General features: G+C 37.4%; 2 protein-coding genes across 2 annotated transcripts; both read right to left on the reverse strand.

The window, feature by feature from the left end:
* Positions 1–5,495: 5,495 nt before the first annotated feature.
* LOC127882004 (uncharacterized) lies at positions 5,496–8,629 on the reverse strand. Its single transcript, XM_052430360.1, has 3 exons — positions 7,948–8,629; positions 7,002–7,124; positions 5,496–6,602 (listed from the first exon to the last, which is right to left on the reverse strand). Exons 1-3 carry the CDS (start codon positions 8,422–8,424, stop codon positions 5,628–5,630), a joined length of 1,575 nt encoding a protein of 524 aa, XP_052286320.1. The 5' UTR covers positions 8,425–8,629; the 3' UTR covers positions 5,496–5,627.
* A 2,934-nt stretch (positions 8,630–11,563) lies between these two features.
* Positions 11,564–15,701, reverse strand: LOC127831405 (E3 ubiquitin-protein ligase TRIM71-like). The gene is made up of 3 exons (XM_052356392.1): positions 14,772–15,701; positions 13,602–13,742; positions 11,564–13,096 (listed from the first exon to the last, which is right to left on the reverse strand). The coding sequence occupies exons 1-3, from the start codon at positions 15,699–15,701 to the stop codon at positions 12,131–12,133; spliced, it is 2,037 nt and encodes a 678-aa protein (XP_052212352.1). The 3' UTR covers positions 11,564–12,130.
* Between the last annotated feature and the right edge of the window lie 263 nt (positions 15,702–15,964).

Below are 15,964 nucleotides of genomic sequence, written 5' to 3' on the forward strand. Positions count from 1 at the left end.
AATAAAAGTTTCGTTCAACACTACAATAAAATATGAATTATTTAAAATGGACAAATAATAAATTATTACATATAACGGTATCATGAATCACAAGTTATAGAGCATTTAGACGGCTATACTCTTATAAGTTGAGCCTTGCTCTGTGAAAATAGGGTTTAATGCATCTGCGTAAATTGTTTCACCAGATTGCCTGTTCAGTCCACACTAATCAGGGAGACACTTTCCGCTTTTATCGTATTTTTCTATGAGCGAAAAGTGAGTAAAGGCACCTGATAAGCCTGTGCGGACTACACAGCCTAACACTATGTACATGCACTAAAACCCCCTTTTACAGAGCGATCCTCAAGTATTTATTAAATGATTTATTAAGTCTTCTTTCATTATAATATTTTTTCAAGACAAACTAAGTCAACACTCAGTAAAACATGTTTATTTGATAGAAAACGCAGGAAAATAAGTTGTACTTGAAGTAAAATTATTCAGGAAATGTACATGAGGTTCCAAGCTTAACTAAATAGCACTGTCATTTCAAGCAATATATCGAATAAATGTCTTGCTACTCGATATTGTGCACGAAAATCGTCGATATGTTTTTCGTATTCCCATGTAATTTGGTACTGTATGATATTCTTGTTTCGAGAGAGTATACCCAAAATAGTTAGTATACTGTAACCTTTAATACCTAATCAAACTAAAGCACATTCGATCATTTACCCTACCAGACATGCGTATAACAACTTCCGTTTCCAGACTTAAGTTCACGATCGAAGTCGCCCTGTATCATTTTCACTACGTCACCGGTGTCTATGTAGGTTACAGTACACTAAATAACCGTTTCATGAAGGGCTGTACTCTCTAAAAAAACATAGTTGACAGGAAGGCATGTTTTACACTTTAATCTAGTATTCGGTAGTTATCTTTCGGAGATAATGGTAGGGCATGAATAGATGTTCACTACTGAACCCCTGAAATATGATAAACTTGAAGACTTAAGTAAACCATCGCACTGAAAAAGGTTACACTTCACTAAGAAACGGCCGAAAAAAAAGTTGCAAAAACAGTCGATTTTGATTTGTGTCAAGTTCTTTCTTGCATTGTACATGACATATATTTTTTATTGCATAAATCGATTCCGCTTAGAATGGCCTTTAAGAAAAGGTATGGTTATCGGGGTCTCTATGTGCAAAATGTTGCATTTATTTTGGCCTAAAGTTGTCGCTTTCACATTGAAATATATAGGGAAACTATTTAGTGTATTCTGACCTGTAAACAAAAAAATTGGCTGCAAAATGTCAGCAAGTGGCTCACCAGCGAAGAAAAATTTTCAAGCAAAAAAGGGCTAATTTCAGACAAAAATAGTGTTAAGTTTTTTACCTTAGCGCCAACCAAGTTTAAATTAAAAATAAAATTGGCTCAGATGTTACTTATTGTTTAATCATTCAAATGATGTTTGTGGTATAAATATTTCAGTATCATATATCGAATATCAACGAAATTAATGGCATTAACACAGTGTCGCAAAGAAATGGAACCATGCACATTTTAATAGGGTATATTGTTTAACATGATATGGCTAAGTTTCCTGTCAAAGGAAATGTAAATCACTCATGAAGTTGACGTGGAGAAATCCCGTTATTGTAATTAATCTTTCGGGGTCGCCTAATTAATTATATATACTGTGATACAAATTTAACAAGAACACCGGTGCAAGCGACTGAGAAAAAGAACACTTGTTTAAAGAAATAAAAAAATATTTTTCCTCGAAAATTAATTAAATAATTAATTAAGTGGTTTAGTACGCAGCGTGACTTTTTTCAGATTTGGCTTTTAGGTTGCCCAGTGTTTAAAACACAGTTTAAATAATGCATACCTGAGTTTAATTTTACGTTCATTTATTAACTACATTTTTTTTATGTGTATTCATTTATTTCTAACAGTTTTTTTGTACATTAGCTCAGTACTTGACAAGTGCGTATTATTAATATTATTCATCAGTAAAATAAAAATAGAAACATCTGTTCCATAAAATATACAAATGTATATATTTGCATTTAAGTCTGAAATTATCGCATGAAGTTTTGTAGAAAATATTAAAACAAATTTTATCGTTTCTAAAACATTTTTATAAATGTGAATGTACCATTATTGTTTACAAATTTCACCCTCTTGTACAATCAAGGTAGTGAAAATACAGAAAAAATTGAAAAATACATAGAGGATATTTGTTGGATTCGGTGGATTATCGATTTTAATTCACGAGTGATCATAGAAAAAATATTTTTCTATGATCACGAGTGAGTTAAACTCGACATTCCATCGAATCCGACAAATTTTCTTTTTATTTTATGCATTTTATACCGTTTATTACATTGTTAAAGAGTTTAACTGGAGAATTTCGCTGGAATAATGAGGTCATTTCGTCATAAAATGATGTCATTTAACAGTAAAAAAATATCGATATTTTTAAAGTTATTTTTTTCTATGTTTGAAACAATGTAATATCAGTTTTAATTTTAAGATATTTTCATATAAACCACCGAAAAGCATAAAATAGATACAGTGTTTGAAAACAACGCCACATGTCAAATTTGTATTTCCCCTGAAATCTTCATTTAAAGTGCATTACAGCCTAAATTTATCGTATACAGTTCTGTAGCAAAAAATAAATATCGTTTCTAAAACATTTATATGAATGTAAATTTTCTATAATGATTAAAAATGTCACGTTCATGTACAAGCAAGGTAGTCAAAATCGTTTTAATGTTGATCTTGCGATAAATAATAAACTATAACCATGTAGGTAATCACTCACCTGTCCCGCTTAGGATATTCTATAAAAAGTTGTGTGTTGTAGTTGTATTTCTTTTGCAAAAATTAAACGGCACACCAGGACCCTCGTTTGGCCTTTTTTGGGGCCGAAATTCGGCCCCGTTCCCACCTTGAAATACTATACTTTTTACCCTATTTCAGCTAAAAATTCCCCCCTCAAAAACATATTAATTTTTTATTTTATTTTATTACTATGTTGCCAGGTATCGTGCTATTAACCTTGGATTAAATGTATATTTATGTAAATTACATTTAAATATAGCAATTTTAAGTGTTGAATGGTTAATTAAAGATCTTCTAAAATTCCCCTTTTCGCCCAAAACGGCGCGAAATCCCCCCCCCCCTCTAAGGGCCCCGGCCCCAATCCCCCAAAGTGTAGCAAGGGCCCTTCACACTTGTTCCTTTAGGCAGCACTCCACTATATGTACTCGCAGTACACTGTATGAAGACAGGAGTTTGTCCCTTGTTTGTCTTCGGTCGTGGTCCGGGACAGTCACAGAGTCTTATATGGTTAATATAATGGCTTTTTTTGCTATCAATAGTTTATTTCGAGCCTCGCGACTTTGAAACGGCTGATTTTAAGCGCACTTGAGGACATCTCGATTCCAATTGGCTGCTTTAATGGCTCATGACGTTAAATCCATTGCCGTTCTCTCGCAATATTTTGCGAGTTTTTATTTTTGAGAATTTATGGCGATTATGTTGGTACATAATGTAAAATAACAAAATATTCGAGAAATTATTAAAATGACAATTATAATATCAGTGATAATAATCAATGTGTGCTTTATAAAAAAAAATCTAAATCGAATTTGATAGTTGTTTGTTCACTTGGCATACGCAAGTAAGGAAAATAATATTAAACAGAGTCTTCATTAAATATGATGCTTTTTGCTTTAGAATTATGCTTCAATCGTGTTTTAAGACCAAATATATCTGATAGAAAATGTATGTGTGCATGCATTACACATAATAAAAATAAATGTGAAAGGTTTATAGTGTCTACAAAGCCTACAAAGATGTCTTAATTCGTAGACCTCAGAATATAAACTGTGATGGTAAAGATATATGAACACATAAAACAAAACAACTATGTAAAGTGAACACGGTAAGTTTTATTATGGTCGTGTGAACTTACGTCTGCCCCACGTTTAAAGTAAATAAGTATGCAGAACTCGTGTTTTTTCATTAAGTACTTGAATCTCTTTAATATTAGAACATCAGTTCTTAACATTTTCTTAACATCCTCATATGGAGGCCGCCTAACCTCCGGCCGGAAAGATGCCGAACGCCCAGCATTCGGTACCTCTCGCAGATATATCAATAAGATTATCCGATCTTTGATGGAAAGGGCCGAGAATGTGCGATTGCGACGGCCCGTTGGAATGCGATTGTCAGGATGTGGTATGTGAGAAAAGAATTAGCTACAGATAGCATGGCAGTAGTGCATGTAAAACACTGAAGGCGACCAGGGTTGTCTGTGCATCTAATAATGTTAATTAAATTAGTAGAAATTAGCAAGGCCCTTCTAGCCTTCGACCCTTTAAATGATTGATGGGAAAGAACATTATATGAGAAAGCTCACATCACCGGCGACTTGAAAAAACAAGGGTATGCATCCATGGACAAAAACGTTAGTTTCCACGCTTGGAAAAAGACATCGTGTGTGAAGAATTAGACATTATTAATTAAGGCATATGGAGCATTTTTCCATGCATGTGGCAATTATTAATTGTTGAAATAGTCATTAAAGCCACACACTTTGATATGAAGAACGTGGCATAGTAAATTCAAGTATAAATAAGAAATATATTTTATCTATGTTAATGAGTATATATCTGGTGTATACAAGGTAGAAATCCGTCTCTTTTGCGCTTTAAAACTTAAAAATAATCGCGTTTGTCAAAATGGACGTATACGTCTCGAAATCCTACATTGGGTTTTAAAAGCTTTACTGTTTGAAAAATAATAAATTTCTTGCTAACTAGGCTATAAATTTAATTTTATCTATCTCAATTAGAATATATCTGGTGGTTACAAGGTAGAAATCCGTTCTTTTTTGCGCTTTAAAACTTAAAAATAATGCGTTTGTTGAAATGGACGTATAAGTATAGAAATCCTACTTTCGGTTTTAAAATAACAAATAAAAATAAGTTACTTGCTTAATAAGCTATAGATTTAATTTCAATTTTGCACACTTTCAAATTGCATCTATATGTATTGATTAATATGTACTTAATGTCAAGGTGTGTGGCTTTAAACGTTGTAAGGAGAACGATCGCTTCGCCTCAGTTTTCAAAAGTTACTGGGTACGGCAAGTTGAGACCGATTTACATTAGTATTGGGTTATTCCTCGAGGAAAACATGCCTTGAATAATTTACACCCACCATAAGTGCGATGTTTGTCTTACAATGGCTGATTTTGAAAATCTTAATGAGTGAACTCGAGGATTACTCAGACGGTTTATATTGGATTCAAGTATATATATATATATATATATATATATATATATATATATATATAGCCAGTTCTTCATCAATTGTGCAGCGATTTTCACGAACTTTGTCTTATTAAGCGTAGGAATTTCCTTTCTGGAAATGTACACATCTTGCAATATTTTTTACAAATGCTGGGCCAAATTTTCAGAAATAACACGATACACAACTCGCGTGACTTACTCGTCGTAGATCTATTGATTAGAACATATACGCGTGTTTGTATTTGTTCATACTTCAGCGTTGGAAAACTATTTCATGCAAAAACTTCTTATGTAAATATGTTCATATGTGAATTTCATCTAAGTAAGATTATACACGTATGCAACATTGCCGAGGCCAACAACAACCATTGTGTTTCCCATCGGTTGGATGGCGACATCTTGCGGTGGAATTGGAACCGAAATAGATTTCGCTAGCGTTCCATTCTGGTCTATCTGCAGAACACTTTTCGTTTCATGCGAGCAGACGTATAGATTACCTTGGCAATCCAAAGTCATTCCACGAAGGTCAGCTCGACGGAACGTGTTCCGAAATATTACATCGCCATTGTCACCATAGCAACAAATCTGCTCGCGGTCGGACATGTACGTAAGATTTTTTGCCGGATCGTATGCCACGCCTCCATGACCGGTTTTGTCTTTTCTCTTGGTGATGGTTTTCCCGATTTGTCCGCTTTGTTCAACAACCGATACACTTCTGGTTCCCTGCGAGTAGCATATTCCGAGAAGCTTACTCCGGTAACCACACATCCTGTAGGCTTTAAATGACGTATGTAGGTCCTTCAAATGCGTCAGAAAATTCCCCTCGATTGACATCAGTTTTATGATGCCCTCTTTTGGCAGTGAAATTGCAGCAGTTTTGTCTTCTACAAAACAAACACCACGAGGAACGGATGAAAGCTTCATCTGAGACAGAAACATACCGGTATGGTCAAAAAGCTTGACGCTGCAGTTGTTGAAGTCGGCGACAATAATGTCGCCAGATGATCCCATGTCAACCGAGTTGAAAATGGAGTCCTTTGTATCGCCGTCTCGTTTGCCATTTAGTAGACCGGTAATCTGGGCGGAACGATGGATAAATGGTTTCGAAAATCTGTTTTGGTTCTGCTTCTTTAAAGCATTCACTCTTCCCAGTTGTTTAACTGTGTTTGCCAGTACTGATAGATTGTCTTCTGGCATAAATTTTAATTCTACATCCTTAAAATCTGTTCTTTCTTCTTTAGTCATGCGTTCATATTCATCGCATTCATCCCTCATGGACTGAGGTGCAACGCCCTGAAATGTAATGTTCAACCCATTAATGCCTAGTGGACTCTCCCATCCTTCTAAATTGGATAAAGTTATTTCCAAAATTAGGGATGTCTAGTATAATAATTTCTATATTTAGAATATTATTTTAAGCAAACAGCGCAGCCTCATGCGGTGTCTTATCTGGGTCTACGTATTTGCCAAGGTTTTTTTTCTAGACGCTATGCATAAATGGGTTAATGATTTAAAATACATTTTATATAACCATATCAGACGTCGTTGGTATGCTCATCAATATCTTCATACACAGTATAAAATATTATATGTTTTTTCACCAATCACATTTTTAAAAAAGTCAAATGAATCAGTCAATGGCATTTTCATAATCAAAACGACATAACATCAAAAATGACCTTCAACACTTACCTCAGGGTCAGCGTTATTGGCCATGTTCAGTGCGTTCTGTATAGCGTCCCTGAGTTTGCGTGTTCCGTCGATTTTGCACTGCATCATTTCCTCGTAGTTACTACATAAAACCTCCATCTCCTTCTAGAACAAATAATACACAACGCGATGTTATTTAAGCGACAAAGGTGATCGCATATTGTGTGATGATTTATAAATAGAGAATAATAGGTTAGTGTTGATTATAGATCAGGTTTATCATGCGAGGCTTAGAAAACAAAAAGCACGAGCCTTGGCGAGTGATTTTTCGTTTTCGTGCCGAGCATGATAAAGCTGATCTATAATCAACACTTATCTATTATTCTATTTATCCCACTATGTATTTAGTAAACCTTTTTATTTAAACAAAATTAGTTTAACTGGATAATTTCGCTGGATTTATGACGTCATTTTGTCGAAAAAATGACGTCATTTCGTGCCGCGGTTTATAGCAGAAAATTAATCAACGGGGCTTTAATCAACCGAATTCGCTGTAAAAGTGGCATACATTTTCTTCAAGGACAACACACCATTTTCAATATTGACAAACCTCTTAAGATATCTTACCTTAAGTTTTACTTGATCTTGAGACAACTTCAGTTCAAATTTTCTATTCGAAAACGGATAAATTTATGCTACAGACGGGTATACCATTTTTATTTTTAGCGATATTTACGCGCTAACAGTATACAGTTTTAGTATAAAGCGTCTTCAGCACGAAATAGCGAGTGACGTTATGAAGTTTATGAATTTAATAAACTTAGTGAAGTTTCATTAGAGATTAATTAATATTTGTCCAGGTACTTATCCTCCCCAGTAATGGATTCGAAATCATTGCAAAAACAATTTGTATATGGATTTGTAATTACACATGTATTAGTACAAAATTCGAAATTATCATGACACAAATCTGACTTAATGTGCTTACCTTCAAGTCGTCTTCAAGTTTATCCAGATGCTCTACTAAAGACATTTTAAACCTCGCAATTTCGTTAAATATCGGCTGCTCTTTTGTTGACAGCGCTACACGATTATCAGCACCGGAAGTGATAATGGCTTGGTTGGCTGATGGTCTACTCTTGTGGCTTGGCACAACAAGACGTTTGGAGGTATCTTGATGGTGGTTGGGTCTACTGTTAGACCGATCTATCACTGTCAGATCTGCTTTTTCTGGCCTTGTATTGTTTTTAATGTAAGATTCGGGCTTAATTGCCCGGTTTGTTTTCTCTAATGTGCTGTTTTCTTCTCTTGTCTGTCCTTGCGATGAAAGCAAATCGGCGTTCACACGTGTAACGCTTGTCTCGGTGTGATGGGATGCACGACTTATTTCGCATGCGATATGTTTCCGCTCGTTGATGCATGAGACGCAGACTAGATGATGATGGTCTTGGCAGTAGTAGTCCATAGATTCTTCATGATCAGTGCATATTCCATAGGCCGGGTCCAAACTTGTGGAACTTTTCTTGGCAGTTTTGTTTTCTGTGATTGTATTTTGATTGATTTGTTTGGCTTCTGCCGATTTTAATGCTGTTTTATCGCTCTGTATCGATCGAGTTTGGTGCACGTTGTGTGATTTCTTTGCTTGATTGTATTTAATGTTACCTTCTTCGTCGATAGCAACTATTGTTTCACATAAACGATGATTTTGTATGACGCATGTAGAACACACAGCACAGTTGTGATCTTGACAGTAAAGGTCTAGCAGTTGTTCATGATCCCCACATGTCCCGTACGACGCACGCGGATGTGTTCTTGCTTGTCTGTCTTCTGTATACCCTGAGACCGGCTTATCATTGTTGCCCATTCGCTCACGACTCTGTATCGGCGAAAGCTTCGGATACTTGTACTGAATACTTCCCGTTTGACCGATGGCAACAACGGTTTCACATATGCGGTGACTCCGAATCACACACGTCGAGCACACGGGACGATGGTGGTTCTGGCAGAAAAGATCAAGGAGCTTTCCGGGATGACTCGGACAGAGCTCGTAAGATTTGCTACCCGTGCGTTTTGGCCGTATTTGCGCGTCGTCTACGTCCATCAGAGCGTGCGTTTTGGTGGCGCGCATTTGTCTGTGACTCTGTGTGCACTTGTAGCACAGCGCGTGTTGGCACGTGGAGCACCAGTACAACGCCGGAACTGCCTCGGAGTCTTCGACGCATGGATCGCATTTTCTTTGTGCTGAGACTGACCCAAAGTGTCTGTCGAATTCTTGAGGGAACGAATCGATTGTCGACGTCATATGTTAACCAGTTTAAATCACTTTACCCTTACTAAAATATGATCATGTTTCAATGTTCATGACTTCTTGACTAATCGTCCAACTGACATTTCTTTTTCTTTTTAAATTCGAATTTAAATTAATTTCCAAAAATATATCATTTTTATAAGTTCTTATTGATATGAATTCCAATAACAAAGCAGTTGTAGAAATACATACTGTACAAGTACAGCTTTTATTCAGATATTCTGTCGTTTTCTGTTTACGGTCTGATCCTTTAGCGTTAAATATCTCACAAATTGGCAGAATGGGTTTAATGAACTGTATCTGAAAGCAAGACATTTGATACAAGTTTGTTCAAAATGTAGTATAGCCCTTTGCATGCCGGGAAATTTGTCTTCTGCTAAAATGTCGTCTGCAGAATTTCTAAAATTAGAATTTTCTTCAATTTTTTTTTCAAAGAATACTATCAGAATAGCAAACAGTTTGGATCCTGATGAGACGCCACGTTCTGTGGCGTCTCATCTGGATCCAAACTGTTTGCAAAGGCCTTCAAAATTCGGTTCCCGCACTGAAAGAGCTAGTACCTCTTTCCTCATTATTATGCAAGCCATTGTTATATACGTGTGTTCTATTAAAATCGTGCAGCCATTTATCAAATGAAATATTTTAATGAATTACACTGATATTGTCTTGTTAGTTAAACGTTTAACATTAAGCATTGCAAAAGGAACACACAAGAGAGCAATGTAAAAGATCGTTGTTTTCATTTAACAACATAAAAGTGAAGAATAAAATCAAGTTTGCCAGTTTATTGTGTAAAATCCAGTTGCTAGAAAAGAAACGACATATGTATTAACAGCCCATAAACCTTCAAAATCGACGAAGATTTCATACAATATTTCGAAAAATGCAGTTAATATATACAACAGCAGTGTTCCTTATCGTAATAGCCAAAAGTTCGACGCTAGATGTGGTCTGGTAAAATAGATTCAACAAGATACAAAATACCTTTTTTGTTCTTTTTCTGCGGGACAATATATTTAATACATGTTCATTATTCAAGTGGGTGTTTGTGTGTCGAATGAATAAATATCGTTGTGGGAAATTAAAATATAATATATTGCTCCACAAAAAAATAACAAACGAGTAGTTTGTATCTCGTTAAATTTATGTTACCATACCACATTTAGTGTTGAAAATTTGGCTATTGCTACTAGGGACACTAATTTGCGATAAATAATTTTATGTTATAAAATATTTTGCGAAATATTCGTTGATTTGTAGTATTTATACTCTCTTTAAAAACTATGTCACGCCCTATATGCACAAGACAGCATCACTTCCTCAAGTCACGAATCTCTCTGTGCAATAATAAATACTTGAACCTCGCTCAGGGAAAACGGGGTTTAATACATGTGCGTAAATATGACGAAGTTCATGCAAAACGCTAAACTGAAATTGAATCAATAACTGTAATGCATTTTGGATGTTCAGGATTCTCCAGTGTCGACTTTGGCAAGCGCCTGAGCTTACACGTGAGTCTCACCCAGGGAAAACAACATTTATCGAATGTGCGTAAAGTGCCGTCCCAGATTAGCCTGTGCAGTCCGCACAGAACAGGATTTTCGCTGAAAAGAGACTTATTTAAACGAAAGATACTATACCAGCGGAAAGTGCTGTCTGTGATTGACCTGTAAGGACTTTCCATGCTAAACACTGATGATTTTAATGAACATGCATTAAACCCTGTTTTCCCAGAGCTACGCTCATTTGTTATAGTTTTGATACTTTTAACGCTTTGCATGCTGGGAAATTTGTCATCTGCTAAAATGTCGTCTGCAGAATTTCTAAAACAAGCATTTTCTTCAATTTTTTTCAAAGAATACTATCAGAATAGCAAACAGTTTGGATCCTGATGAGACGCCACGTTCTGTGGCGTCTCATCTGGATCCAAACTGTTTGCAAAGGCTTTTAAAATTCGGTTCCCGCACTGAAAGGGTTAAACAGTGCTTGATTTTATATGCGAAGGAAATATAACCCGTAAAGGTGAAACAAAAAGCAAGATTGTTTGACCTTTAAATTCCATATATAGTCTCCACAGTTCGTGTCTGCGGACTAAACTAAGAATAAAATCCCTGATGCATGTCATAGTTGGTGAAATCACGTCGATGATGTTATATACATGTACTTCTTAACCGCTCAGCAAAGTAATATGGAGATACGTATACTTTACCAAGTTTAAAGGAAGAAAACAAAGTACGTTTTATCTTTTTTATTTCACTACATGTATTGATACGAAATATGAGAACGAATGCGCACACTCCAACATATATTTAAAGTATATTACTAAAAAAACTCTTTACACAAATAATGATAGTTGCAATCGCTTGCTAAAATGGTACAGGAAAACAATTTTTTCAAGATCAGGCACTTATAATCTTAGCAAATGGTGCTGCATGTTTATTACGTTTGTTACAAAAGAACAATACATGTACCTGCTACAGACTGTGCTGATTATTGTCCGAATTAGACCTGATATACATGTTTGACAAATAAGATACATGATTTTAAGAAAGGAAAGCACGCGCACTCAATGTTATTTTTTGAAATGTTTAAACAATTATACATTCGTTGAATGATCTAAATGGATACATACTTAACGTTTTTTGGATGATTTAATGCTTTCAACACTGCATACATTTGTGTATACATGTATTAACAAGTTTTTAATTATTAAAAACTACAGCAACATCCATATGCTATACGATGTAACAAACATGTAGCATTTTAGTTGAGAATATTATTTAAAGGTGCGATGTCAATGGAAATCTCTACATGTCGAAAGTTATCAGTATCTTTCACGCGCATGCAACACCATTTATACACATTAAATGAGATTGTATATGTGAACAATTTCTCCAAGACCTACAACCACCATTTTGTTTCCCATCGGCTCGATGGCGACATCTTGCGGTGAGATCGGGACTAAGATAGACTTGATCAGCGTTCCGTCTGGAGCGATCTGCAGGACCTGACCCGAGTCGTGTGAGCAGACGTAAATGTTTCCTTGACAATCGATCGCCATTCCGCGCAGGTCCGTTTTTCTGTACGTGTTCCGAAAAATTTGTTTCCCTGCGCCATTAAAACAAGTGATGGCGTCCCTATCGGACATGTACATGAAATTCTTAACCGGATCGTAGGCCACGCCACCTAGGCCCTTGTAATCGCGCTTCCGGGTGATCGTTTTCTCGATCCTTCCGTTGCGCTCAAAAATCGACAAGCTTCTGCAGGCCTTTGAGTAACATATCCCCATCAGCTTACTCCGGAAGTTGCATATCCGGTAGGCTTTGAAAGAGGTGTGCAGCTCTCGTAGGTGCGACAGGAACTTCCCCTCGATGGACATCAGCTTGATGAGACCTTCTTCCGGTAGCGCAATTGCGGCAATCTTGTCCGGAAACAGACAGACGCCACGTGGTGGTGAGTTTAGCTTCGCCTGTGACCGGAACATGCCGTACTGGTCGAACAACTTCACGCTGCAATTGTTGAAATCTGACAAAATGATGTCGCCTGCTTCCCCTATGTCAACGGAGTTGAAAATACAACCATTGCGGTCGCCCTTGATTTTGCCGTTCAAGACGCCATTTTTCTGCGCTGAGCAGTTGCGGAACGGTTTGGTTATCTCCCTTTTCTCCGAAATCTCCACGTAGCCGATTCTGTCAAGCATCTTGGCCATTCGTACTAGATTTTCATCGGCGGTAAAGACCAAATCGACTTCTTTGTAATCAACCCGCTCTTCGTCAGCCATTTGTTCATACTTTTCACACTCATCTCTCAAGGTTTGATTTGCAATAACCTGAAAGAGGACTTTGGATTGAAAGCTTAGTTCTTGAACCTATTCTCATACTAAAAAATATTGATCCTCTACAACAGTTGAAGCGATTGCCTGCTTGCACCGTATAATCTAAGTACGGTAATTATGACATTGATAATTATAACAGGTAGCCATTTATGCATCATCACCGTCATCATCAGCATCATCGTCATCATCATCACCGTCATCGTCGTCGTCATCATCATTACCATCATTACCATCATCATCACCATCATCATCATCATCATCATTACCATCATCACCATCATCATCACCATCATCATCACCATCATCATCTTCATCATCACCATTAATAACAATAATAATAATAATATTAATAATTATAATAATAATAAAAATAATATGATCATCATCATCATCACCATCACCATCAATAACAATAATAATTATATTAATATTAATAATTATAATAATAATAACAATAATAACATCATCATCATCATCATCATCGCTGTTCGCAGCTTACCTGTTGATAGTCAGTTCCTGTGTCTGCCCCGTCCGTCATGACGCTAAGTGCGCTCTGTATGGAGTCCCTCAGTCCCCGACTGCGGTCGACCTTGCCCTGAAGGATGTCTTCATAGTCACGGCATACGGCGTCCACTTCGTCCTGTCGGGGCGAGGATTGGAGATATTATTGGAAAGTGTTATTGTTATATGGGAATTAGTGAATTTGAGAAACATAAACATCATCAAGGTTTTCATTCGTTATCGTGGTCTAATATCACCCTTTTATGATGCCGTCATAGTACCGGCAACGGCGTCAACTTTCCCCATGTGTTGCCGTGGAGGATGGAAATTTGATGTTTTCCTATGCAGTACTTGTCTTGGGTCGTGTGCCATAAACGGCCAGCGTAGCTATAGATCAGCCTGCGCTGGTCAGGAGCCACTCTGTCTGCTATAAAATCAGGCAAAGTTTCTTGGCCCCATTGGCGGACATTGCAACTCCAGATCAGATTTCGCATATATGGCATAAGACCCATTTTCGTATGACGCGGAACAGTATCAAATCACGTTTCTATCATTATTTGTCGGCAAACTCAGCAGTTGCCTATCTAATGTGTGGTTACTTAGCGACTCAACCTTAAACCTCATGGTTTAATTTGTACGCTGCAGAACTCCAAATTGTTGTTTATCGAAAACGATTTTTAATGAATGTTTTGGCAAAGACTCGTAGAAGGGTGTGAGTGACAAAGATGTAGACAAATAGGTTTTTCGTCCATAAGGTGCTTTCAAAACGAAACGTTCATGTGAACGTTTTTATTCAATGATTTGCTCTAAGGTATAAAACCGCTTATCCTCCTATCTAATGCACATTTCTTTACAATTTCTTGTTACAATATGTCCCTTTTTTCCAAAGCGGGTTTAAAAAGTTTTCTTCCAAAAACAGTGACATAATAACACTCACAAGTTCCAGCAAGGCGTTCCGATGTCATTGTAAACCTTTTTATGATTTTGAAATAGCAATAACATATGATATCAAAACGTCAGTGGTTTCCTTTGTTTCACTTCAAGTTAATTAGTAAATCGGTGTAGAACTACTCGTAATAAGAATTGTTAATTAGTCGATGAAATAACATGCACACATCAAACTTTTTATTATCAAAGAATATAATTATAATAACAAGAATACACGCACCTTTATTTTATCCTCCAGCTCGTCCAAAAGTTGTATAACTGACATCTTTAGTTTTGAAACCTCGTCTAATATGGTCTCCTTCCGAGTGATAAGCCTGGACCGGGCGCCTTCTTTCGTCGCCAAGACGGTTTCAACAATTTCTATCGCGTGTTTCAGTCGCTGCGCCAGCGTCCTGTTAGTTTTCTTGGTCCGAATGTTGCGCGCGGCGCGATCTATCGCCAGAATGGTGTCGCAGCGTCGATGGTTTAAGGCGACACACGTTGCGCACACCGGATACTGGTGATCCTGGCAGAAGAGATCAAGCAGCTTCCCTCGGTGATCCGGGCAGATCTCGTGCGATTGGATCATGCGCGTCGGGCGCTCCCGAGCGTCATCAATGTCCATAAGCGCGTGAGTTTTCGTTATCCGCATCCCCCTGTGGCTCTTTGTGCACATGTCGCATAGCGCTTCTCGGCACGTGGGGCACCAGTAAAGCGCCGCAACAATGTCCGAGTTTTCGTGACACGGATCGCACTTCCGGTCTGCGCGAATCTGAAGCGCCATCGTCGCACGTTCGCCTCGGTCTGTTGGCGATGGCAGCGATGCAATTGAAGACCTGTTGGACCGCGGTCCGTTAACAGAAGTCCGTGACGTCATGTCCCCTTCACCGGAAGTCTTCGGTACGGCGTTTAGTTCCCGGCAGATTGGGCACGGAAAGAAGCGGTTCTTCGCGCCGGGGAGCTTCGCGATGTAAACGTTCAAGCAGGTTTCACAGAACGAATGAAGACACGCGAGGCTTTTCGGATTTTTGAAACGGCTGTGACAGAGTTGGCAGTTGATCAACTCGTCGGAAAAGGCATTGATTGACGACCGCCGACGGGAAACGCGGGGCTCCGTCAACTTAAAGGTGCCCCCAATTTCGGAGTCCGTTTCCGCGTTGGACACATCCATATTTCAATACACTGCGTATATCTTTGATAGTATATAACATTTTCTCACATTTTGCATAGTTCGATATATTTTTACTTTCTATGTTATTTTGTTTAATTATTTGAGTTTAAAGTGTCGATCTTATTCGGTCGCTTCCATAACATTTAACAAGTGTAACAAAATTTACGATAGATCACAATCGAATGTTTTACATTTGGTTGTTAGCAACTTGTTTAAGTCAAAAGAACCAGTGATCTGTTTGAATTCACTTGTAACGCGATACT

Source organism: Dreissena polymorpha, chromosome 5 (assembly GCF_020536995.1).
Source record: "Dreissena polymorpha isolate Duluth1 chromosome 5, UMN_Dpol_1.0, whole genome shotgun sequence".
In the NCBI taxonomy this organism is placed as follows: domain Eukaryota; kingdom Metazoa; phylum Mollusca; class Bivalvia; order Myida; family Dreissenidae; genus Dreissena; species Dreissena polymorpha.